Source organism: Vulpes lagopus, chromosome 8 (genome assembly GCF_018345385.1).
Source record: "Vulpes lagopus strain Blue_001 chromosome 8, ASM1834538v1, whole genome shotgun sequence".
NCBI lineage: Eukaryota > Metazoa > Chordata > Mammalia > Carnivora > Canidae > Vulpes > Vulpes lagopus.
The window spans coordinates 106,025,208-106,049,038 of record NC_054831.1 but is presented as its reverse complement, the minus strand read 5'-3'; the positions used below and the strand labels follow the sequence as shown (position 1 = coordinate 106,049,038).

The 23,831-nt window shown below is 47.0% G+C and overlaps 1 protein-coding gene across 15 annotated transcripts in view; it reads right to left on the bottom strand.

Moving 5' to 3' along the window:
* Positions 1-23,831, bottom strand: part of ARHGEF28 (Rho guanine nucleotide exchange factor 28) — a 297,631-nt gene that overhangs the window by 107,866 nt on the left and 165,934 nt on the right. The window contains exon 1 of one of the 15 annotated variants that reach the window (XM_041765589.1): positions 11,645-11,995. The exons of 8 other annotated variants lie outside the window; for them this stretch is intronic. In XM_041765589.1, the coding sequence (XP_041621523.1) occupies positions 11,645-11,729 (85 nt within the window). In that variant the 5' untranslated portion in view covers positions 11,730-11,995. Of the gene's footprint in view, positions 1-220; positions 242-7,957; positions 7,992-8,858; positions 9,354-9,432; positions 9,482-11,644; positions 11,996-23,831 lie in introns of those variants that run through there. 6 more of the 15 variants (XM_041765592.1, XM_041765590.1, XM_041765593.1 and 3 more) reach the window with 6 other exon arrangements.

The window sequence follows — 23,831 nt, the reverse complement described above, 5'->3', positions numbered from 1 at the left end:
TTTGCACTAGTTGTTCTCTACCAGGACTGTTCTCCCCTGGCTCCTCCCCCATGTGCTGATGGTTTGCTCTCTCCCTGTCTTCAACTCTCTACTCAAATGTCATCCAAGAGCCTCTCCCATGTCATTAGGTATATAAAACAGCCCCTCACCTCCAGATCCTGCTTTATGTTCCCTTATGCTACAGATCACCACCTAACACCTTATGTGTTTATTGTGTTACCTTCTGCTGGCACGTAAGCTCCATCAGAACAGTGCCTCTGAGGACTCTGTCCACTCTATCCCCTGGGCCTAGACCCACGTCGGGCACATTGCAGATTCTCAGGAAACACCATCTGAAGGAGTGAAGACCTTCTCATTACAAACAGAGACCTTGTACCAGGAAAGCAAAGACTATTTCCTTCTGGCCCCACAAAGTTTCTCAGATTCTGTAAGTTTTCTTGTGGGTTATCCAGCTATCCTTGCTCTACTCCTGGTTGTGAAAGAGATATCGCTTTCTGAGTTCTCTCATCTATTCTTTCGCTCACTCATTCATCCATTCACTCACTCACTTTTCCAGCATCTACTGTGTGATTACTGACTACCTGTCACCGTGCTACTTTGCTGGGCCCTACCCAGGCCCCTCAGCTTCCACGTGTGGCTCTTAAATCCCTAGGCACAGTCATTGCAGACCCCTCCCCTAGGAGGTCCCCCAACAGGTCTCTAACAGCCAGCAGGCTGCCCACCTTCTGAGCCCTTCCTGCCTGTTGCCTCTGGGTGTGGTCCTGTGTCATCTACCAGGCTCCAGAGACAGAAGCTCTATTTCGTTCCTCCTGGTAGGACAACTAACTTCCCGGTTGGGGTATGAGCTAACAACAGACTCCCCCACTGTGCAGAAGAGTGCAGGTGCTGGTCGCCCCCCGTGCAGTACCACCCGACATGCCCCCTGACAGGAGGAGCCCAAGAATGCCTCTTTAATCTCCTCACTTAAAAAAAGAAAACAAAAAAACCCAAGAGATGGCTCTTTTACTAAAGGAATAATGGGAGGACCAAGCACATTTGCAAGGTAAAGGTACTGGGAAAATCAGAAAAAATAAGAAATAAAAATGGAGAGAAAAAAAAATATTAGGTCCTCCAAATGTCCACATCTGACCCCTGTTCCATATCAGGTCAATTATACAAGGTAACACGGCTCTGAGGGCCAAGAGGGATACAGAGCTTACTCTGAACCGGGCATGACACGATTTCATGAGCTCACCGGGTCCTCAGAACCACCTTTTGAAGCAGTCCTACTTAGTATTTCCATTTTGTAGATAGAGTAGGAAGCGGTGGTGCTTTAAGTAGCCTCCCCAGGGTCCCTTAGTCAATGGCAGCTCTACGCAGGTGCTCTGCTAGCAGGCCCAAAGCACTTTAATAATTGGGCTGACCATCCCATTTGAACCAAAGAAATGGCATTTGAGCAACGTCTGGTATTTGTCCCGTTAGGAAGCTCCACTCACGCTACAGCGTGACCTGGGCCTCTGTGTGTTTGCTCACTTCCCGGGCCCTCTGCCTCCGGGGATTTGTGGCTGGAGGAGGACAGTGTGGGTCTCAGTGTGTGAGAAAACACTCACACAACAGGAAAGAAGTGATTCTGTTCTGTTAAGCCACACAACGCACACAATAACGGAGAAAGACCGGAGAGAGAAACTGAGAGGCTAGCCGCTACCTGCCGGGTGATGGGGCAGACGTGGTTTCTCATGTCAACTCCTTCTGTACTTTCTCGACATCTAACAACAAGCGTCTTTTACACGGAGAACAAAAGAGGAAACGAGTCGTGTCTTCAAGATGTGCTTCACCTGTGAAGGAGCAGCTGCGGCATCTCAGGCAAAGTACCGGGTTGCCGTAAGTCCACCGAGTCCGATGGCCCCTGTGTAACCCAGGGGCTGGGCATGTTTTACGCAGGAGCACAGCATACCGTGCCCATCGCAGCCGCTCGCCTTAGCCCCACGAGGCGTCATCACGCGCGCTGTAGACAGGAGCGCGGCGGCCCACCGCGCGGGACGAGCCACACCGCCGGCCCCTCTCACTGCAGGCACTGGCCGCACATCCCCAAATTCAAAGGGGGCTTGTGCCAAATTCTGAAATTTATGGAGAGTCCTTTCTGCCAAGGGTCTTGTTGTGCTCCAGGAGAATGGGAAAAAAAACCAAAAACCAAAAACAACAAAAAACAACCAAACTCACCCTCACGAGTGAAAAGGAACGTTTTCAGGGGTTAAGTGTCATTCATCTCCTTGCTTATCCTTCCTCTAAGTCTCTCTTAGGATTTTCCTGATATTAGTCTTGGCCTTGCTCTTCTCAGTTGGACTGGAGGTTACAGAGAGGATCCATCCAAATTCCAAAATCATCCCCAGCCCAGGAATTTCCTGTGGGTCAAATGTAAACTAAGTTGCCCTGAAGATTTATGGGAACACACCGAGACGTGCCTGAGGGAATCCAGGGAACCTCTGTCTCCCAAAATAAGGTGGTTCTCACATTGATGCGAATGTCTAATTCACCCTCAGAATGTGCCTCACCCTCCTGGGATCCTGTGCAAGAAAAGTGAGCCCCAGGGTGAGATGCGGCCGCCGACAGTAACAGCTGAGGACAGAGTGAAGGCAGTCCAGGGGTGCTGAGGTGAAAGCTGTTTTTTCAGCCCTCCCCCTCGGAAGAGCAGCTCCAAACCCCTTCGAAATAACAAGTTACAACTTGGTACTCTAAAATCAGATCCTAAAAGAAGCCCTATTCTGCTGTTTTGAAAGACCTAATTATCAAAATTATCCAAGAAGAAAACAAGCCTTTTCCCTCATAATACACCGGAGGCGCAGGGGGGTGGGAGGAAGGGGGAAGAGAGCAAGAAAACATTGTCCTTGGAGAACAGCAACAATTTTCTCCCCCATCTTCCCAAGCTCTCACTCCTAATCAGAGTGGCACGAAGCAGCCTTCAAGACAACACACGTCCACGTGTGCAAAAGGACTCTCAAATGCTTACCTTTTCCCCTCCTTTGCTTCCCCCAAGCTATCAGGGAGATGGTAAGTCGTGTGTTGTACATGGACCTGTAGGGACTAGATTTAATCAGCAACTTATTTCCTTTTTGGGCTTTTATTATGATGACTTTAAAGTAATCTCTAGGCCCCATGTGGGGCCCAAACTCACAACCATGAGATCAAGAGTCACGTGCTCCCCTGACGGAGCCAGCCAGGCACCCCAGCAATTCCCTTCCTTCTCGATGCAACTCCCTGAGGCCTGTATCAAGGTAGTCTACAGACGGGGACAACGAGCCAACGGAAGGGGGAAAAAACTGACACATTCAGCAAACACCAGGATAGAAGTGAAAGACCTCTGACAACCTAGCGGGGCTTTGACAAGACCATTTCTAGTGACTTAGACAAAATACATAAAGTAACTGGTGCGGAAGATGCTCCTGGAGATCATCATCGTAAGGACCCCTACGAATAATTCATATCCTACACAATCTTATAGGAAAACACCAACACATGAAAATGACTGTGTCCAGTTCAAAAGTCACAAGGAGCTCCCATTCTCTAGCACCCATCTCTAGACCTATGTGGTTTTGCTCCCCTCCCTCCCTGCAACATCTTAAAAAGTAACCAAGTTCTACTATCGACAAGGAACTATATTGAACATTTCTCCCTTTTTTTTTTGAGGGATAACTGACATTAGTTTCAGGTGAGCAACAATGATTTGAGATTTATACATATTGCAGAATGATCACGGTAAGTCTAGTTAACATCCCTCATCCTAAATTTTTTTCTTGTAATGAGAACTCTTAAGATCTACTCTCTTCCCAACTTTCAAATAACTCTCACTTATTCTTTGTGTCTTATGTGGAATGTGGAATGAATGATGAACGAATGATGAAAGCCAAGTACTGCCTGGCATTCCTCCAAACTTTTCTGGGTTTCTCCTCGTTGGGGAAACTCCCCTGAATCCTCTTCCATTATCCTGAGCAACTGGGTAGGTAAGGACGAAGGACAGCTGGATATGACATTTGTTAGAGTTCATAACCAGGGTTTTCATTGGCAGGGACGGCAGAGATCAAAGAGATGAGACATGTGGTTTCCTTGCCTGTGGGGGACAGTCTGATAGGCCAGAGTGACCCTTGAAGGTAGGTGGGTGAAGGCAGGTGTGATTCCATGTGGGGCTCTGGAGGAGACCACTCTGCAGGCCGCCCCACAGCCTCACAAAGAAAGCCACTGCCAGGAACACTCAGTAGGAGAGTAAGTTCAGGCAGCAGGGCCAGCAAAGACCAGCTTTCCAGGGCTCCTCCCAGTTGCCTATGTGGTGAGAACAGATCCCTAAGATCCCACAGGCCTGTGAGAGGCATAATAATGGCTGAAGAGAGTACTTGTGGCCTGCCATGGAAGCCACCCTGGCACCAAGGGAAGGACCCTATAGCCTAGCTTTTTAGCAAAGCATCTGAGCCAGCAGTCTGGGACATAGGTGGCAAGTCTTCTACAGTATAACAAGGGTGAAGCCAAGTCACTGAGTGAGAATTCACTGGGAGAAATTCAGATGAGCACCAGGGAGAGGATCCAATTGCCAGATGTTGGTCATAGACATCATAAAAGCCCATAATAAAGCATTCATGCCTCAGGACAGAGCCCGGGGCAACAGATCTGCAGCAGACCCCAGGAGGATACATGGGGCATTCAAGGATTAGGCCTCCATCTATCCACCACCAATTGCCCCCTACCCTCACCAGAAAATCACATTTACTACCAGCTTGGCAAGAAAGAGGAAGGCCACGAAGGCACTGGAGAAACTGGATATTCTACTTAAAGAGGCTGACCAGTTACCAAGAAGAATGGCTTTTATTATTGCATCAGATCAAGTTTAATGCATTAGACTAAAATATACCCTTTCCCGTCCCCACTGCCTGGAGTATAGGACTTGGTAAGAAAGATGACTTCGCTTACGGACAAAACAGAGAAAGAAAGACAAAATGAGAAGCATCTGAGTGCAGTGTGTGAGTAAATTTGTAGCAAGATACGCTCACAATATTTGCTGCCTGCTTCCTGTGATCCAGGCAGTAGAGGTGTGAAAACAGGGCATCTCCGCTCTATGTTCAGAGAGTTCAGGGTCTTGGGGCGAGACATTCACTATTAGCTGTGATGCACTAGTGAGGTGGCTCTTATAAAGACGTGCACAAGCCAGAAGGATGAAGTCAGGTGCACATCTGTTTACTGCAGCAGGATTCTCACGAGACAAACTGTGGGAGCAGCCCGAGTGTCCGATGATTGACGAACAGATAAAGAAGATGCAGTAGATACAAACAATGGAATGTCACTCAGCCGTAAAATAAATGAAATGTTGTCACGTGCAACAACATGGATGGAGAGGGTACAATCCCCAGCAAAATCAGCCAGAGCAAGACAACTACTGTATGATCTCATCCATATGTGGAATTTAAGAAACAAAACAGATGAGCAGAGGAACAGAAAAAAAAAAAAAAGAGAGTGATAAATCAAGACTCCTGACTATAGAGAACAAACTGAGGGTTTCCATAGGGCAGGAGGGGGAGGGGATGGGGGCTTAGGAGACACGTATGATAGTAAAACAAAAAAAACGTTTAAAAATATTTTGAGAAAAAGAATGATGAACTCGGGGCATTCAGGGTAGTCTTGCAGAAAACAAACCCTCCAAGCTGCATCTCACAGGACAAGTCGGAGATTCCTAGTCAGAAGTAGGAACAATATGCACCTGAATTTGCTAAAATAAAAATAAAAGGGGGAGAGAAAAGATTTACTCTTCACGTGAGGCCGTGTCACAGAACCGCAGGACTTTAAGCCTGAGGCTTGACGGGGAGGCCCTGGTCAGCACCGGGAACTCAGGGGACAGAACGAGGGTCTGGAACCTAGCAGGACCGTGTCACGCAGGTGTCTCTCCCTGGGCATGGCCGCCTGTGCCCAGCGAACGGCTTCCCCCCGCCTCCAGGTGCTGCTCCCAGGGGAGGTGCGTCCCTCAAAACTCCAGTCTGATGGGCCCCGGGCAGGCCTTGATGGGCCCAGGAGGGCTACCGTGAGCAGGATGCCCTGCCGCTGGTACCTGGGAAGGCACGGTTGCCCCGCAGGGAGGCAGCACCCTGGGACCTTGGCCGGAGCAGCGGCCAGGACCCTCAAAATAGAGTCGGGCAGTGGACAGATGGTGGTCATTGGCCCCCGAGCACCGGGCACGTCCCTCCATTCCCCCAACACCAGGAGTCAATGGTGCAGGAGCCTGGGATCCTCCTGACACCCTGACACACGCTATGTACATCCTGCTCCACTCGTTCGCTTGGGGGGACCATCTTCTTATTAACCCCCACCTCCATGGGCCATACAGGTCCCCGTTGAATCCTACAGGCCTCTCCACCTTGGCCTTCCACGCTCATCTCTCCTGACCCCTCCTATGGGACTCAGCACGTTCCGCCTTCACATATCTCAACAAACCATCACTAGGTCTTGTCCCGAACTGGAGAGGGGGTGCAGAACCCCTGCCCATCGGGTCACAAACTGGAATAATGCCTTCCTTCTGCTTGTAAGGAATCCAAGCTCCTCATCCCCCACTCCCACCAAAAAAAAACCATTTCAAACACTTGGCCACGAACGCGCTGAACAAAAGGGAGCCCAAGGGGCAGGCAGCGTGTCGCTTGGTGAGGGGCTCCTGACCTGCCTCCTTCCCTTTGCTGGCCCAGGAAGGCCCGAGGCAGAGCTGGAAATCAAACTGCCCTGCTCCCCCCGCGAACACGGTCCTCGTGGTGAGCCTACGCTCAGCAGCTCACGTCACCTTGGGGTGACGTCGCTCTTCCCCAGTAGGGATTCTTGCGGTGCCTTATTCCCCCCGCAGTGGCCAGCTTCCTTTGGGGGAACCTGGAACTGGACACACGCACGTGGAAGCCGATGTGTGCGGCCAACGGGGCCCCACGAAAGGCAGAGGGGGAAGCGCGGGAGGGAGAAGGCCCCGAGGTAGGAGTCACTGGCCACTGAGAACCGCGGCCACCTCCAGAAGGTACCTGGGCCCTCACGCCCGCCCCTGGGCAGGGCCACCACTCCTCGCAGCTCCAGCCTGCCAGCTTCATCTTTGGGGGACACAGCTGGGAGCTTCCCGACCTAGAGAGCTCCCCCTCGTCTGCCATCCCGCCGCCTCTCCCGCTCCCGGGCAAGCCTCCAGACAGTGACAGCTCCACCGCTCCCTCCTGCAGCCTTGGCCTGCACCTCTTCTCACGCCAGGAGCCACAAGGCACACAGGTGGCTGCGCTGAGGCTCCCCAGCTCTGCCCTCGACCTGGGTGGGCACGGCCACCGGCAGAGCGGGACCCCTCAACCGCGTCCTGGGTGTAGGGCTGGCCCCTCGGGGATCGGCCTTTATGTCGGACCCCTCGTTTCCCCGCGCTGGGCCTCGAATCCACTGCTGACATGCGGAGGGGCCGCCGCATCTTTCCATCATATGGATCTTTCATCTTATTTGCATGTCACTCATCTATTCATTCTCCTTCCTTGTTCCAATGGGGTTACTCTTCCCTGAGTGTCCCAGCACAGCCATAGGAATCGTGTTAAAGCTAAGCTGGGACGCCTGGGGTGGCGGGGGGTGGGCAGGGGGGGTGCTCAGCGGTGGAGCATCTGCCTTGGGCTCAGCGCATAACCCTGGGGTCCCGGGATTGAGTCCTCCATCGGGCTCCCCGCCTGGAGCCTGCTGCTCCCTCTGCCTGTGTCTCTGCCTCTCTCTGTATGTCTGTCATGAATTAAAAAATCAAAAAAATTAAAAAGAAAAAAACAACTCACGAAGCTTCAGGTGCCTTGCTTGCAGGACAGAGGTATTACTTATCCTAGAGAGTTACTTTGAGAACCAGACCTCCTATATGCAAAGTGCCTACCAAGGCTTAGTCAACAGTGGCTGTGACGATTCATAAAGCAGCACATGAATCGTATGGTGACTATGGCTACATGAGATGTAGAGCTACCTACGCCCTCCGAGGTCATGAAGCTTTCCGTGAGGCCCAGCCTCCTTGGTCAACCACAGGCTAGTTGTGCACCAGCACCTGGAGGGAGAGGGTTAGAGAGGCACAGACATGAGCTGGAGCAGACGACAGGCGCACAAGTCACCTAAGTGGGTGAAAGGCCCTGGGTCCTGAGGATTTATATCAAAGAACGCATTTTAAAGATTAAAGACTAATCACGGTTAACTTAGGTAAGGTCCAATCCCTGCATTTTTTTAATCTTTGATTTATAAACATTCATTTTCTTGGTTCAATCTCCTACTGAAACCAACAAAACAAAAGTCCAGACATTCCTGGAGTCTCTGAAGCAGAACGGTCATGGGTTCCAGCCCACAGCCCACCCCAATCATTAACCACAGGGTTCCTGAGACAGCCCGTCCTGAGGCTGCCCATGGAACGACAAGGGGCAACTTCGAGAGCCCCAGGAGATCTCTGGGGCATCTTGGTTTTAAATGCTTTCACCTTCCTCACAGATCACATTCCCTTCTAAGACACGGTCACTTCCAAAGGCCCTGCTTCCGAGTTAACTCTCTTCTCTTCCATCTGACAGCACGAGGATAAGCAAGCACTAGATTCACTTTGTAGCTGGTGTGCGTATTGGTAGGTTTCTACTAATCTAGGTTTCCCTTTTATCCAACTCTAGCTCTGCAGGTCTCTAACCAAATTAGCCACGTGTATCCATCAAAGAGCAGTGATAATAAGGACAGGATGGAGTGTTAAGAGACTGAATCCTAAACAAGGGGGATTGGGACAGAGAAAGCATTATTACAGCGAATAAATGAATATTTCCAACAAAATAGGTGAAGTTCACCTAATATGGCAGAAAATTCCTTCCTGATGTTCCCTCCAAGTGACCAGAACTTACCTTGTAAGAATGATGTGTCGGTGCAACTAGAAGGATGAGCAAGAAATACAGGCCACCATGGTTTTAAAGACTGACAGAAATCATGGGATCATATCCTGTAAGAGAGCGAAAACCACCGTCCTGGCACTAACAAGCCACCGGGCTAAAAATAATCCGGTTTCTTGGGGTTTCTTCCCCCGACACCGAGGTGGCGTAGCTGGACCCTGGGAGACATGGGATCCATTCTCAGGACTAACAACCCTACAAGCAGGGGCAGGACATGTCTGCTTCCCCGCTTCGCCGCACCCCGGGTGACAATGCGTGCCCTTCTGGAAATGCCTGTTGAACCCATGAATAACCCTCTCCGGACCTATCACACTCATCTGTAAAATGAGGCGGGGGGACCAGGTCCTCCCCAAGGCCTGTGGTTCTGGGACTCTGGCTACCCAATAGTGTGGTGGGACCAAACTAGGCCATGATCATCTAACGACAAAAGCAGACAGGGGACACGGACGGCTCCTAGCTGCTAACCAACGTTATTCCCACTGGTCATTTATTTGCTGCAAGCAGTTAATTATTTTCAAATCCCAAGTACCTGCTTTCACTTGAAGGGAGTTTGATTTAAGCATAGCTATGTCATGACTCTCTGCTGCAGCTCACACTGGCTGTGCTCCAATTTCAGATTTCAAAGGGGAGCGTGATTAATTCTCTCCCTCCAACGCCACTGGGCTCTCAAGCTCCTCCACGGGTCTTGTAATCATTAATCCCACATCTCTCTCCAGGTCGTTTAGGCTACGCAGGCCCCCAACTACATGGGCATCCGGTCGGTGGGCCACGCGCAAAAACACATGAAGATCATTCCCCGAACTGAAATGAGTTACAACAAGCGCAAAGACAGTCTTAGGGAAAAAAAAAAAAAAAAGAAAGAAAGAAAAAGAAAAAAAGGACGGTATTAGAGAATGGCAACCAGCCCTCAAGCAGTCCTCCCAGGGCGGGAAAAATATTCATTCCAAAGAATCGATGACATGGTGTCATCTCCCCACTTTCAGAATTTGGGATTTTTTTTAATTATTTGGAAATAATTTCAAATTTCCAGGAAAGACAGAAGAATGGCACAAGGAACCCCAACGCATGATCCTTCCCGAGAAGTACCGACCATTAACACTCGGATTCCATTTTCTGCGTGTGTCCGGGCTTGCGTTTCCATGCGTGTGCATGCGCTCCCTCCTGGGTAAAGCCTTTCCCCCTGAACCGTTTAATGGAAAGCTACAGCTGTCACGGCCCCTCCCCGCGGAGAAGGAGCAAAGCTCTAAAACACGACCACAGAGAAGTGCAATGTTGGGCGACGTGTTGAAGTCCCCAGGAAGAGAGTGTCAAGGACGCAGCGGAGCAGCGGGGTGACTCTGTTGAGCTTGAGGCTTTCCACCAGCCCTGGGGGGTTAACCAGTCTTATTCCGGGGGGGGGGGTTGATTTTAGCCAAAGAGCAAGTACACGCACACACGCACATGCACACACTTAAAGCAAACCAGGTACGTTGATAACTGCCATCCGCCATTTTGCTCAGTGGCAGTGACTCAGTGGGTCATTCTGTTCCAGCGGATACAGAGCTCCACTTTCACAGACATCCATCCCTTCTGGGGCCCTGGGGGCTCAGCAGTCGAGCGTCAGCCTTTGGCTCAGGGCGTGACCCCGGGATCGAGTCCCACGTCGGGGTCCCCGCATGGAGCCTGCTTCTCCCTCTGCCTGGGTCTCTGCCTCTCTCTGGGTCTCAGGAATAAATAAATACAGTCTTAAACATCCCTTCTGCCTTCAAGCTCATGAAAATGTTATTTTATCATTGAATTAAAAAACAACCACATAACTCCCTACACATGGTAAGGGGCAGGTGGGTTACAGGCCCTCTTGTCGGTAAACCTCAGATGGCAACAACCCCGCCTGCCAAGGCCGGCTGAGGATGGCGCAGCGAGGACACCTCCGCTGTAGCCTAGCACCGATTTGTCTTTTCTCTTCTTTTTAAGATTTTTATTTATTTATTCCTGAGAGGCAGAGAGAGAGAGGCAGAGACCCAGGCAGAGGGAGAAGCAGGCTGCATGCAGGGAGCCTGACGCGGGACTCGATCCCGGGACCCTGGGGTCACGCCCTGAACCCAAGGCAGACGCTCAACCGCTGAGCCCCCCAGGGGTCCCTGTCTTTTCATTTCTAAAGCCTGGGTGGCAGGAATGAGTTGTAAGGAGGAAAAGCTGGTATAAGCGCCCTGCATTATTAATCCTGCTGCACGTAAACGCGTTTTTCCTCTGGCAGCAAAGCCTTTTGCATACGTGGTAATTACTAATAAACTTTTTAATGTGTGACTAGATCCCCTGGAGATATGCACAGGCTTTCTTGTCTAAATCACTTCCTCAAAATCCCTTCCTTGGAGCAACTATAAAATCAATAGTATAAAGTGGAACAACCTTCTTACATAAAGAATCTTTTCTTAAAAAATTCACACCCGGGTGGGAACCCAAACGCAGCAGAGATGGGGGTGGTGTGAGCACCCAGCTCCACGGGTCAGTGGGACTCCCCATCAGGGTGAAGCCAAGCTGCCTGCTGGAGTGGAGCTGCACCACGGCCATCCTTCTCCCGAGCCACCCCCGCCCCACCCCCGGCTTCTACCGAGGAGCTCACGCCGAGTCCGAGTCCGATCGGGGAGCTGCACAGAAACATGCAGGGACCTGCACCTCATCCGGGAGCCGGCGGAAAGGCGGGAGGACAAGGGGCAGGAGAGCAAGGCCCCGGGGGCCGGAGGGGAGGCTGCGGGGTCTACCTGGCTTGGCCGCCCTCCGGCGCGTCTTCATCTTGGGGAAGGACGGCCACGAGTAGTTCAAAGGGGAGTCTGAGTCCGAGTCCATGTCTCTGGCGCCGAAATCAGTGGACGCGCCAGGACACTCGGGACGCTCCGGGCGTCCCCGGCAGGGGCCAGTCTCCCAGGGCGAGGGCAAGGGCTGCGGGGAGGCTCCGGCGTGGGCCAGGGAAGCCAGAGGGACTGGGGGGGCTGGGGAGGCTGGGGTGGCCAAGGAGCCTGGAGGGGCCAGAGGAGCCGGGGAGGCCGGGGAGGCCAGGGAGGCAGGAGGGGCCAGAGGAGCTGGGTAGGCTGGAGGGGCTGGAGGGGCTGGGGAAGCTGGAGGGGCCAGGGAGGCCGGGGAGGCCAGGCTTCCTCCAAGAAGCCAGGGCGGAGCCTGGGAAGGAGCTGCAACACCAGGCCAACCTGGGGGGGGGGGGCGGGGGCGGGGCACCGCAGCCCAGTTATCCAGAAGGTCACCGGAGCCAATGAATCATTAACCCCCCTCTTCCCTGGCCGGAGATGGAAGTGAAGACAGGGCCTGAGCTCCGAGGGAGCGCCCACCATGCAAGACAAGCCTCCTTGCAGGCACTTGTTTGGCTCCAGAGCCGGTGTCGCCGGTGGGTGGAGGCCCATGTGCGGGGCAGCTGGGGAACTCGGGCCGCCCGGGGCACGGACTCTTCCAGAGCGGTCTGTCCCGCGCCACGGGCAGTGGGGCGGCCTCTAGGAGGCTGGGTCCAGAGCTCAGCAAGGCCACACTCCGCACCCCTTGCTCTCCCCTCGTGAGGAGTCACCCACCTCCGCTTCGCACAGTCAGGTCGTCGGCTCCACTGTCCCGGGCCCGGCGCTGACACAGGGCCCTGGGCACCTGGAGAGCTGCCCCTCAGTACCCCGGACTGTGGGCTCCTGGCCGGGAAGCCGCCCTGGCCCAGGCCCCACCCAGTGAGCGCCGGCCACCTGCCCCACGAAGGCCCGAGCAACACGGGCTGCCTCCTGTGATGCCTCGACGCCCGGGAAACCAAGAGCAGGAATAACGGGGAGGCCTGAGGGTCTGAGGCGGTGGCGCCTCACCTGACCTGCCTCTACCGGGGGCACCTGGAGGCTCGGTTGGTGCGGCGTCCTCCTCGGCCCGGGCCCTGACCCCAGGGTCCCGGGATCGAGTCCCGCGTCAGGCTCCCCACAGGGAGCCTGCTTTTCCATCTGCCTGGGTCTCTGCCTCTCTCTCTCCCTCAAATAATAAAATAAAATCTTTTTAAAAAAATATTCTCGGTCCTTACATCAAGTAAGACAGTTTTGGTGCACGTGGACCTTTAATATAAAATAAAATACAATAAAATCTTGAAGTGTTTCCATTCATTCTAGTTTTACAGCTTAGAAAAGTACCAGGGACACTGCAGGCATGTGATGAATGAATTAATGATTACACTACTCTTAGCAGTGTGGATGTAAAAGCTTCTTTACATGTCACCTGTAGATGTTATTTAATAGGCTGATTAAAAATATGTATTTAAAGGAATTTTTTTGACTCAAGTATGGGTGACACGGGATCCCTGGGTGGCTCAGGGGTTTAGCGCCTGCCTTCGGCCCAGGGCGGGATCCTGGAGTCCCGGGATCGAGGCCCGTATTGGGCTCCCTGCAGGAGCCTGCTTCTCCCTCTGCCTGTGTCTCTGCCTCTCTCTCTCTCTCTCTGTGTCTCTCATGAATAAATAGATGAATAAATAAATCTTTAAAAAAATAAAAAAACCAATTTATTTTTTTAAAAAAAGTATGGGTGACACACAATGTGATATCAGTCTCAGGTGCACACAGTGATTTGACAACTCTGCAGGCTACGCCCCGCAGCACCGGCGACCACACAATGGCTATGTCCTCTACCACTGGCTCTATTCTTTACACTACAGAAAATACACGGCTCATAGGAGTTCCTGTAGCTTTGTGTCAAGGGTTTAAAAATATATTTGTGTTTTATTCATCACAATAGTATCTTTATCTGAAAAGATAAAAGAGCAGTAGTTGTGAGGGGACAAAGCCCACTGTCGTCCAAGGCTCCAAGCAATACCGGGGTGTACCTAGATCCATGGACTCCTGGCTGCCTCTGCGAGGTCTGTAGACCAAAGAAAGGGAAACTCCAACTGTTTAGACAATCATCACGCTGCAATGGAAGTGTTGGATCAGGAGATAACATTATCTTTCTCGTTTTTCACACATGGTTAAGTTTTAGAGCCACTTAATGAGGATAAATCCCAGGTCAACAAACTACCAGAGCTGCTCCTCTCTTGACCGTGATGACTGATAGATCAGAAGAAAGGCAGGACAATCCCAAGAGAAACACGAAAAAAAATCCTTCTGAAACACATTTCTAGTACTTGGGGTGCCAAGGAGATTCATATTCATCTAGTCCTCCCCAAAGCACAGGTCCCGTTGACCAATTATCTATAAACTGATTATCGACAGGAGTATTATTCTGACAACAAAAAAGTACATGTGAGAAGCTCAATAAGATTTTCTAATTTGATTTACTAACATTTTTAAAGAATGATAGGATTGCCACTGACTGTCTATATATCATTCATTTAACACATAAAGTGAAGTAGAAAATACTGTTTGCACACCTCTATTTTTAGGACAGCTCATTTTCTTGCTTACCAAAGAATTTCTCCCAAATGTGGGTCACTTACCCTCCTTGTTTTCTAGAGTAATTAACTTTTTTTTCCCTGTTGTACCAATATGATATCTGATTGCATTTAAATTAATTCAAGATGGTGTTTACGTTTCATTCATAGTCAATGGATTGATTCCTTTGCTTTCCCTGGCTGATTCCAACTGCAGTTAGCAGAATTCAAGGATATATCCCAAGGCCACTTTCTCATCAGATATCATGCAACTATTACAATACAAGAGTGTGAATAATTTCATCAGTCTTACTGTGCCTCTTTTATACTTTAAGATTTTATTTATTCATGACAGAGAGAGAGAGGCAGAGACACAGGCAGAGGGAGAAGCAGGCTCCATGCGGGGAGCCCAACATGGGACTCGATCCCGGGTCTCCAGGATCAGGCCCTGGACTGAAGGCGGCGCTAAACCGCTGAGCCACCCGGGCTGCCTGTGCCTCTTTTAATTAGAAAATCCTTAGAAAATTACCTTTGTACGGTTACAATCACCCAGGGCAGGTGCTGTTGCCTGGAGGTTTCAGCTGTGGGGAAGAACCATGTGAAAGGGAAGCTTCCCTTGATCCTCCTCATGTCATCACAACATGTCACCCACCTTTCAATCTTGGTGAAATTCATCTTCCTTAGAAGAGTATTTATATTTTGATTTGAATTAAAGTATTTGTACAGTTTTCTTATTCTCCAGTGAGACCCAAAAATGCCTTGAGTACAAGAGCTATGTCATACTCGTATTTTTAAGGAGCTACAAGCTAAAAAGGAGAACTGTGGGGTTTGGAGCCATATACCATCCGGGCTTGGAGAGCGGCTCTGTCACTTATTTACTTAGTGACCCTAAGTCACTTGTACTTTCCGATCCTCAGTTGTCTCATCCACACTACAAAGAGTTGTAAGGATCAAATGAAGTCGTAACAGTAAAGAACTTCATATAAGTTTTTTTTTTTCATTTAAGTTTTCATTAAGTTTCAGCTTAAATATTAAGTTTCCCTTTCACTGTATTCTCTTGTATATTATAGACACTGAAATATCCTTATGTTTACCCCAGGAGTAAAGGCTTGATTTTCTGAAACCTGAGACATGCAAATGTGCACAGAAGTTCCAAGACAATCACACCAAGACTGAAAGAGGAGGAAGACTTGTTTTGCTTCTCCGCTCCATTGTGTGACAACCAGAGACCACGATTTCGAACACTGCTGGACACCATTCTTGGAAAAAGTCATTGAAAAGAACAGACAAGAGGAGGTAAGACTCCTAATGCCAGAACAACAAGCCTCTGCTGGTTCACTTCCGCTAGCACGATGGCAATAGCGTAGCCTTAGGCTAAAATCAGAGACTGTCAGGATCTTCCTCAAAATTCCTAGAAGGCACCGTATCATCTCCTGAAGTTCAACACAAGCAGCACGTCTTTCCTGGAGAACCCTGTGACTTTTGTTACGCACCAAGCGAAATGCTTGGCTTTTACTGAGGGGCCACGGTAAACAGAAAATATGGATTTTTAAATGCTTAGCTCAAATCCATGTGCTGAAGATGCGCTCACTCTGAGAAGCACAGGGGGACCGCACGTTCACATCTCTGCTGTCACAGCCACTAGGGACACAGTGAGTACAGCCATCCCGAGGTTTGAATTATTCGTATTCTCCCCACTTCCCCATTCTCTCTCTTTTTAAAACAGAGCCCATGAAATTGATTTCACATAAAACAGACATGGATTGAGGACATGGGCGACCACTACTGGAATTCTAGGATGCCACCATTTCATAACGCCACCTGACTTTAACATAAGAAACTTTTTATTTCTTATCTACCCTTATTTACCTTGATTTATCAATTTCAATTAAAAAAAAACCTGCATGCACTTTCAGAGGTTCTTGTATCACCCTAGAAGATATACCCTACAAGTCCATCAAGATGACATTACTTGCGTTATGACATATCCACATGTACTATAAAAATATCCAAAACACTAAGGACAGGAAAGTTGATTTCTGAACAAAGCTACATTTTCAAGTTTTATATTGCCAAGGCTTCCACCAGTGGTTAGTATTGCTACAAATATCAGTTTTTATTCAAATGATACTCTTAAAAAAAAAAAAGACTCTTGGTTGATCTGTTTTTGTTTTAAACCTTGAAATCCTTGGCATCACTTAAGAGAAGTAGGACACACTGGCTACATTTTTCTGAACAATGAATTATAGGAATTTTTGACTCTATCATGGAGAGGCAACGTTGAATAGTGGATAGCAAAGTGGGGAAAGAAAGGATGTGAGCCATGGGGCTGGAAAGAGCAAGCGTGGAGAGACGGTCAAGTTTCTTGTCATAGCCTCAGGAGAAAGAGATTGCTCAGGGTGGGAAGAGCCCCAGCCCTTGGGGAGAGCAAGATCTACACTTCAGGTTTTTTCTGATAATGTTCCAATTCCAGTTTTCCCAAACCTTCCCCAAAAAGTTTCCCACATGCCACAAACTTATTTATTGACTTAATTTTTTAGATTAATTTTTACATTCGAAGTTCGACTTACTGTTCTACGGGCTTTTATATGATCAATTAGACGCGTTAACTAGCAGACATATAATGAGCAAAAACTTAAACAGTCTTAACAGAAATTCACATCTATCAATTCCACAGTTCTGAAGCTAAAACTCCCACAAAATGTAATGGATAACCCTAGTTTTAATAAGTAAAGGATGGCTCATCTTGTAAATGCTCCGAGAGTGTGATTTCCAGGCCCTCTCAACAAAGAGAGTGAGGAAACACGTCCATGTGTGCCCTGACGTATTTATATACATTTATCTACAAACACTTCTACATGCAACCATGCATATCTACATTAACTGACCATGAGTATGTCCTAACGTGGCCAACTCCAAATCATCAGCACACAGATCACTCTAGCCGCCTTCCCTTAGTTATTTACCAACTTCCACCCCAACATGACAACACTACCTATAATCCATTTGCTTAATTGTTCATTTCCAGTGCACTGTCACACTGGTGTAAGAACTGCTAACCTGTATTCCTGTGAGAAACAACTTTATCACCTAGAGGACAGTGCCTATGTACAGTTTCTTTGGCCTTCATTCTACTTGACCAATATCCAAAGTTACTGAGGTCTGAAACCTTCTCATCCCTTACAAGATTGTATTTCATACATTTTTAGTAGTTAAGATTGTTTTGTCACATTTTGCCTCCATCATAGGCTCCTCCAACTTCATTTTTTATTTGCACACATTGAAGTTTACTTGTGTGCCATAAAGTTCCCTGAGTCTTGACAAATGCAGTGCCATGCATCCACCATTATACAGTCATAAAGAACATGTTCACCCCTCTTAAAAAAAAACAGCACACGCACGTACACACACACACACACAACCTCACAGTGACGGGAATGTGTATAAACGACAAGGAAGCCAACTGCAAGAATTCCTCATTGCAAAAGCTGGACCACTTCTGAACGACAAATAAAGCAGTCCTAAATTATTATGCAAAGTGTCAAATACCCATGAATGCATACTGACATAAATGACTGAATAGACAGGGGAGTATAAGTCCCCCATATAGAAGAATTCCCAGTTATTTGCCCACAAGAAAGTATACAGCTGACATGCCATCATGACTTCCTTCTGAAGAGTATAGTGTGCAAAGAGTAGTGGGGAAGAATAATTTTACAGTGAAGAAACCCAAACCTTGTCATTGCCACTGCCACGTAATCAAGGTCATCATTAATAGTTTTAAATAATGTTGATAAGCATATGTCATTGATATGATGAAAATGGCATTTTACCTCTGTGATCTTCCTCCCCAAACCCATGAACCCAATTTAAGGATGAGAAAAATATCAGAAAAATACCAATTAAGGGACATTCTACAAAATATCTGACCAGTAGTCCTAAAACTGTCAAGATAATTAAAAACAAGCAAATTCTGAGAAACTCTTACAGCCAAGAGGAGCCTAAAGAACCAGGATAACTAAATATAATATAGTATCCTGGAGAGGATCCTGGGACACAAAAAGGAAATTAGATAGATGTAAGGAGATCTAAATAAAGTATGGACTTTGGTCATTAATGTATCAATACTGGTTAACTGATTTGAACAAATGTACTGTACTATATGTTAATGGGGGGAGGGATATGCGAGAAGTCTCTGTACTATCTTAATGACTTTTCTGTAAATCTGAAATCTGTTCTAAAAACAAATTTAGAAAAATTTTAAAAGATGAGGCAAAAAGTACAGAATCTACATTCACTACGTGTTTGTGGGATTCATGCTAAGACTGTATCACTTAATCATGTATGCAGAATTCAAATCATGCTCAAAAGCCCGCTTTCTTTTGCTTAAGTTATTGTGGGAAGTTACTGCATAGCTCTGACAGAGCTAATTAGACATAAAAAGATGACATGCTGAAACTAATGTTAACTTTTCATAAACAAATGGCATCTCTTTGCAGTTAATAGGTTCCCAAGAGGCAACCGTAGAGAGAGGCTCCCATGTGCACCTGACAGTAGGCGTTAGATCACAGAAAGCTTACTGGCAGACAAATCTCAGGAGCATGGACTCAAAGTCTTCTACTCAAATTCTATGTAACTTTAACTTCACGGTGTGATTCTCTGTTATTTTAATTATTATAAAAACCTACATTTACTAGTGGATCTCCTGTTCCATTTGTGATTATACCACCCCTCTATACTTTAGCTCATACACATCCTTCCATAGACCCTCATACTGAGAAGGATAAATTCTGTTGGCCGTCTTGCTCATGCCTGAAGTAAGGGGCCGTATTTCATAACTATGTCTCAATTAGCCACTCCAGAAGTTCAAGCAACTTGTCTCAATAAATTGTTAGCTTTCATGCCAAGCAATACAAGCTCCAACTGCCCTGAAATCCCATCCAAGGGGTTAACCACTGGTACTCAATATAGAGCAAGGCTAAACTCACATAAGTATGCTGCAGTCAAGCCCAGAGCCCAGTGACTCCTCTGTGAGAGCAATTCCTTTATTAAATGTCTGCACACACTGGTGTAGTCCAGTATTTCAGCACAAGAAAAAAGGGAAGAAATCTGTGGCTGGAATCTTAACTTTCCGGATAAATACTTTAAATACTATCTCCAGAATACATTTCCTATTTTTCATCTGTTTCATGTTTTAAAAATTAATTTCCTTAATCTTTTATTTTTCTTTACATTTTATAATCTAATAATTTGAGTTAAACATCAAAAGAGCATCTTTTGAGATGGAGCCTACGTGATTTACTCATTTACTAAGGTAGTTTATTTGGAGTTGAGAATCTTATTTTGGAGAATGAAAATTGAGAATTCATGTGTCATGGGGAAAAGACGGTCTCTTTAACAGAGTGTTGGGAAAACTGGACAGCTACATGCAAAGAATGAAACTGGACCACTTTCTCTCACAATACACACACAAAAAAATAAACTCAAAGTGAACTAAAGACCTAAATATGAGACCTGAAACCATAAAAATCCTTGAAAAGAGCACAGGCAATAAATCTCATCTGTAGCAACATTTTTCTAGATATGTCTCTTGAGGCAAAGGAAATGAAAACGAACTATTGGGACCATATCAAAACAAAAAGTTTCTACTAGTGAAGGAAGCCATCAACAAAACTAAAAAGCAACTTATAGAATGAGAGAAGACATTTGCAAATGATATATCCAATAAAGGGTTAATGTCCAAAAAAATATAAAGAATGGATACAACTTAATACCCAAGAAACAAAGAACCCAATTGAAAAGTGAACAGAAGACATGAAAAGACATTTTTCCAAAGATGACATCCATACGGCCAACACACATATGAAAAGATGCTCAATATCACTCAGCATCAGGGAAATCCCAATCAAAACTACAATAAGTTCTCACCTCTCACCCACCAAAATGGCTAAAATCAAGATTATAAGAAACAACAAATGTTGGCAAGGTTGTGGAGAAAAAGGAACCCTTGGTTCACTGCTGGTGGAAATGCAACCTGGTGCAGCCACTCTGGAAAAGTATGGCAGTTCCTCAAAAAATTAAAAATCAAACTACACACCGGCTGAGCAATCACACTACTGGGTATTTACCCCCTAAATACAAAAATACTAATTCAAAGGGACACGCGTACCTCGATGTTTACAGTAGCATTACCTGTAACAGCCAAAGTATGGAAGCAGCTCAAGTGTCTATTGTTTGCACATACACTGGAATATTTGGCCATAAAAAAGAATGAAATTTTGCCATTTGCAACAACAAGGGTGGATCTAGAGAGTATAATCCTAAACAAAGTAAGTCAGAAAGAGATAAATACCATTTGATCTCACTCACATGTGGAATCTAAGAAACAAACAAGCAAAGGAAAAAAGAGAGAAACCAAGGAACTGACTCTTAACTGCGGAGAACTGTTGGGTACCAGAGAGGAGGTGGGTGGAGGAATGAGCAAAATAGGGGATGAGAATTAAAGAGTACACTTACCATGATGAAAAAATAAAATTAAAAAAAAAAATAAATTCAGAGAAAAAAAACTACCTACCATTTTTTCCCCTCCCTCGGTTACATTTCAGAAATTAAGTTGGTTCATCGAATGGAAGCAAAAGGCACTTTGGCTTGTACCATGGGTACTAACACCAAACATCAGGCATCCTTATAAAGCTCTGATGACATCAGTGTGAACCTAACTCCCTTCATCCCCATCCGTGCACCTGGAAGTCTGATCAAAGATTCTGCAAGCAAGTGACAATCATTGGCTTCCTCTTTAGTATTTAAAAGTGATTAATCTTTAAATTAAGCTCATTTAGGCTCAAGGACTTGGGAATTTTTTTTTTGTAGTTTTTTCCCCCAAAGGTTTTTACATTTCCCGTAGATCTAATGTTGATGATGATACTTACTAAAAGTCTGCAAAACCCAATACAACTGGCTTCCGATAACTGCTTTTGCCATGTGTTGCTATATAGGCAGAACCACATTTCCTCAACTCCAGAAATATGGAAAAACCCAGGAAGTCAGAGCTCCCTCGAGGAAGTAGGTCATAGTTCTCAACCTTGGGTCACACCTGAGAATCACCTAGGGAACTTTTAGAACTAAGTGCAGGCTACACTCCAGACTGGTTAGGTTTCTCTGGGGATGGACACAGGTCTCGGTGTCACTGAAGGTCCAAGGGTCATGCCAACATGCAGGCTGAGTTTAGAACCAGTAGTTAACAGAGTGCCTATGCAACTCTTCACCTTAACTCACTTTCATTTTGCTGTTTTTTTACATTTGTGAGCTCATAACAGGCCGAGCACGAGACTCGCAGCTCCATCAGACAGATGTGGGACTTCCGGTTTAATACAGTGTTTTGTGTGTCTGGGTTTTTCTTTCTTTCTTTTTCTTTTCTTTTTTTTTTTAATCAGAAAAGCAATATGAGGGCAGCCCCGGTGGCGCAGCGGTTTAGCACCGCCTGAAGCCCAGGGCGTGATCCTGGAGACCCTGGATCGAGTCCCACTCAGGCTCCCTGCATGGAGCCTGCTTCTCCCTCTGCCTGTGTTCCTGCCTCTCATTCTCTCTCTGTGTTTCTATGAATAAAGTCTAAAAAAAAAAAAAAAAGAAAGAAAAGCAATAGGACACTAGACACCTCCAGTAAGGCTTTAGTTTATCCCAGGGATTCTAGTTTATAGTATCTATTGGCCTAAGAATCCCCAAATTCTTTAATTCATGGGATGGAATCCTGCCAATAAATATTCCGATTGTCTGACTTAAAGAACAATGCTTTACTCACATTCCGCGAGAAGAATACCTCCAAACAATGATGCCACAAATAGAACAGGCATCACGTTCACGGTTAAAGACCCAAACTGAGCTTCAGTGGGATTCCACTGAAAGAATAAGTCAGTAATTTCTTCTATTGAAAACAAGGTTTAAAAATCCCAATGAGTGCAGTAAGAAAATTGCACTGGAGTCCACAGAAGGAAAACCACGGGTCCACTTTTACAGATAACTCTGCATTCCCAAGGGACTTGGGATACTTCTCCATTCCTAGCCTTCGCCCCTTTATTTCAAAATCAAACCACTGATAAGCTCTGATTTGTAGTAAAGAAATGACAACCTAACTCTGGGAAATGAACAAGGAGTGGTGGAAAGGAGGTGGGAGGGGGGACAGAGTGACTGGGTGACGGGCACTGAGTGGGGCACTTCGCGGGATGAGCACTGAGGGTTATGCTATATGTTGGCAAATTGAACTCCAAGAATGAATGAATGAATGAATGAATGAATAAATAAATAAATAAATAAATAAATAAAATGACAACCTTCTGGACCTTTCCTGTAGTCTTGAGAACCTGTGCTGTCCAGGTTAAGCAATCTGAAACACTTCACTTCCTACTGCTTGTTCCTATTTCTGCTACCTTCTCTTCATGATTCGTCTGGATGGTTTTTTTGGGCATCAGCTCAGGTGTCTTTCCACACCTTTGGTTCTTCTGGCTCCTTGGTACCCACACCTCCCAGGCCCCCACACCCACTAACTAAAAGATTCTCTTCTTCTCATGTAACATGCAGGTAACCAAAGGAACAGCAATGAAGTGACCCAAGGTACTAAACAATAATTGGGGGATCCCTGGGTGGCACAGCGGTTTAGCGCCTGCCTTTGGCCCAGGGCGTGATCCTGGAGACCAAGGATCGAATCCCACGTCGGGCTCCCGGTGCATGGAGCCTGCTTCTCCCTCTGCCTGTGTCTCTGCCTCTCTCTCTCTCTCTCTCTCTGTGTGTGTGTGACTATCATAAATAAATAAAAATTTAAAAATAAATAAATAAATGAACAATAATTGGGATTTGAGCCTCAGCATATACTGAAAATCAGATCACTCTAAAATCGAACAATACCTATTATAAAAATGAAGAGTTTCTGGGACACCCGGGTGGCTCAGCAGTTGAGGGCCTGCCTTCAGCTCAGGGCATGACCCCAGGGTCCTGGGATCGAGTCCCGTATTGGGCTCCCTGCATGGAGCCTGCTTCTCCCTCTGCCTGTGTCTCTGCCTCTGTCTCTCATGAATAAATAAATAAAGTCTTTAAAAAAAAAAAAAGAAGTTTTCTTCTCTCTGATAAAGACTTGTTGGCAAAAATCTAAGCTATTTTTCCCTTTTTTCTTAGAAAAGTAGCCCATATTTTTTATAGAAAAACGTACAAAATCATTTTAAGCCACCTACTAAAACAGAGCTTCCTTACGGCATATGATGTTAAATGAATAGAGAAGGACACAAAATTCTATTGTTTACGTGATCACAGCTATGTAAAAATGGACACCCCGTAAGAACACTGGTAGGAAATACACCGAGGTCTAGGAGCCGCTGCTCTGGGTGGGCAAACCACTGGGGTGTTCTTCCTCCTGCAGTGTCTAAAATTCCGTTTTTTTCTACTGTGAGCATGTGTTGCTGCCACAACTTAAGATTATTTTTTCCTGAACTCTTCTGTGGCACAATATTCGATCCGGGATCTTGGCCGGCGTGGTGGCCAGCCAGACCTGGAGCGGGGCTGCAGCCGAGCCT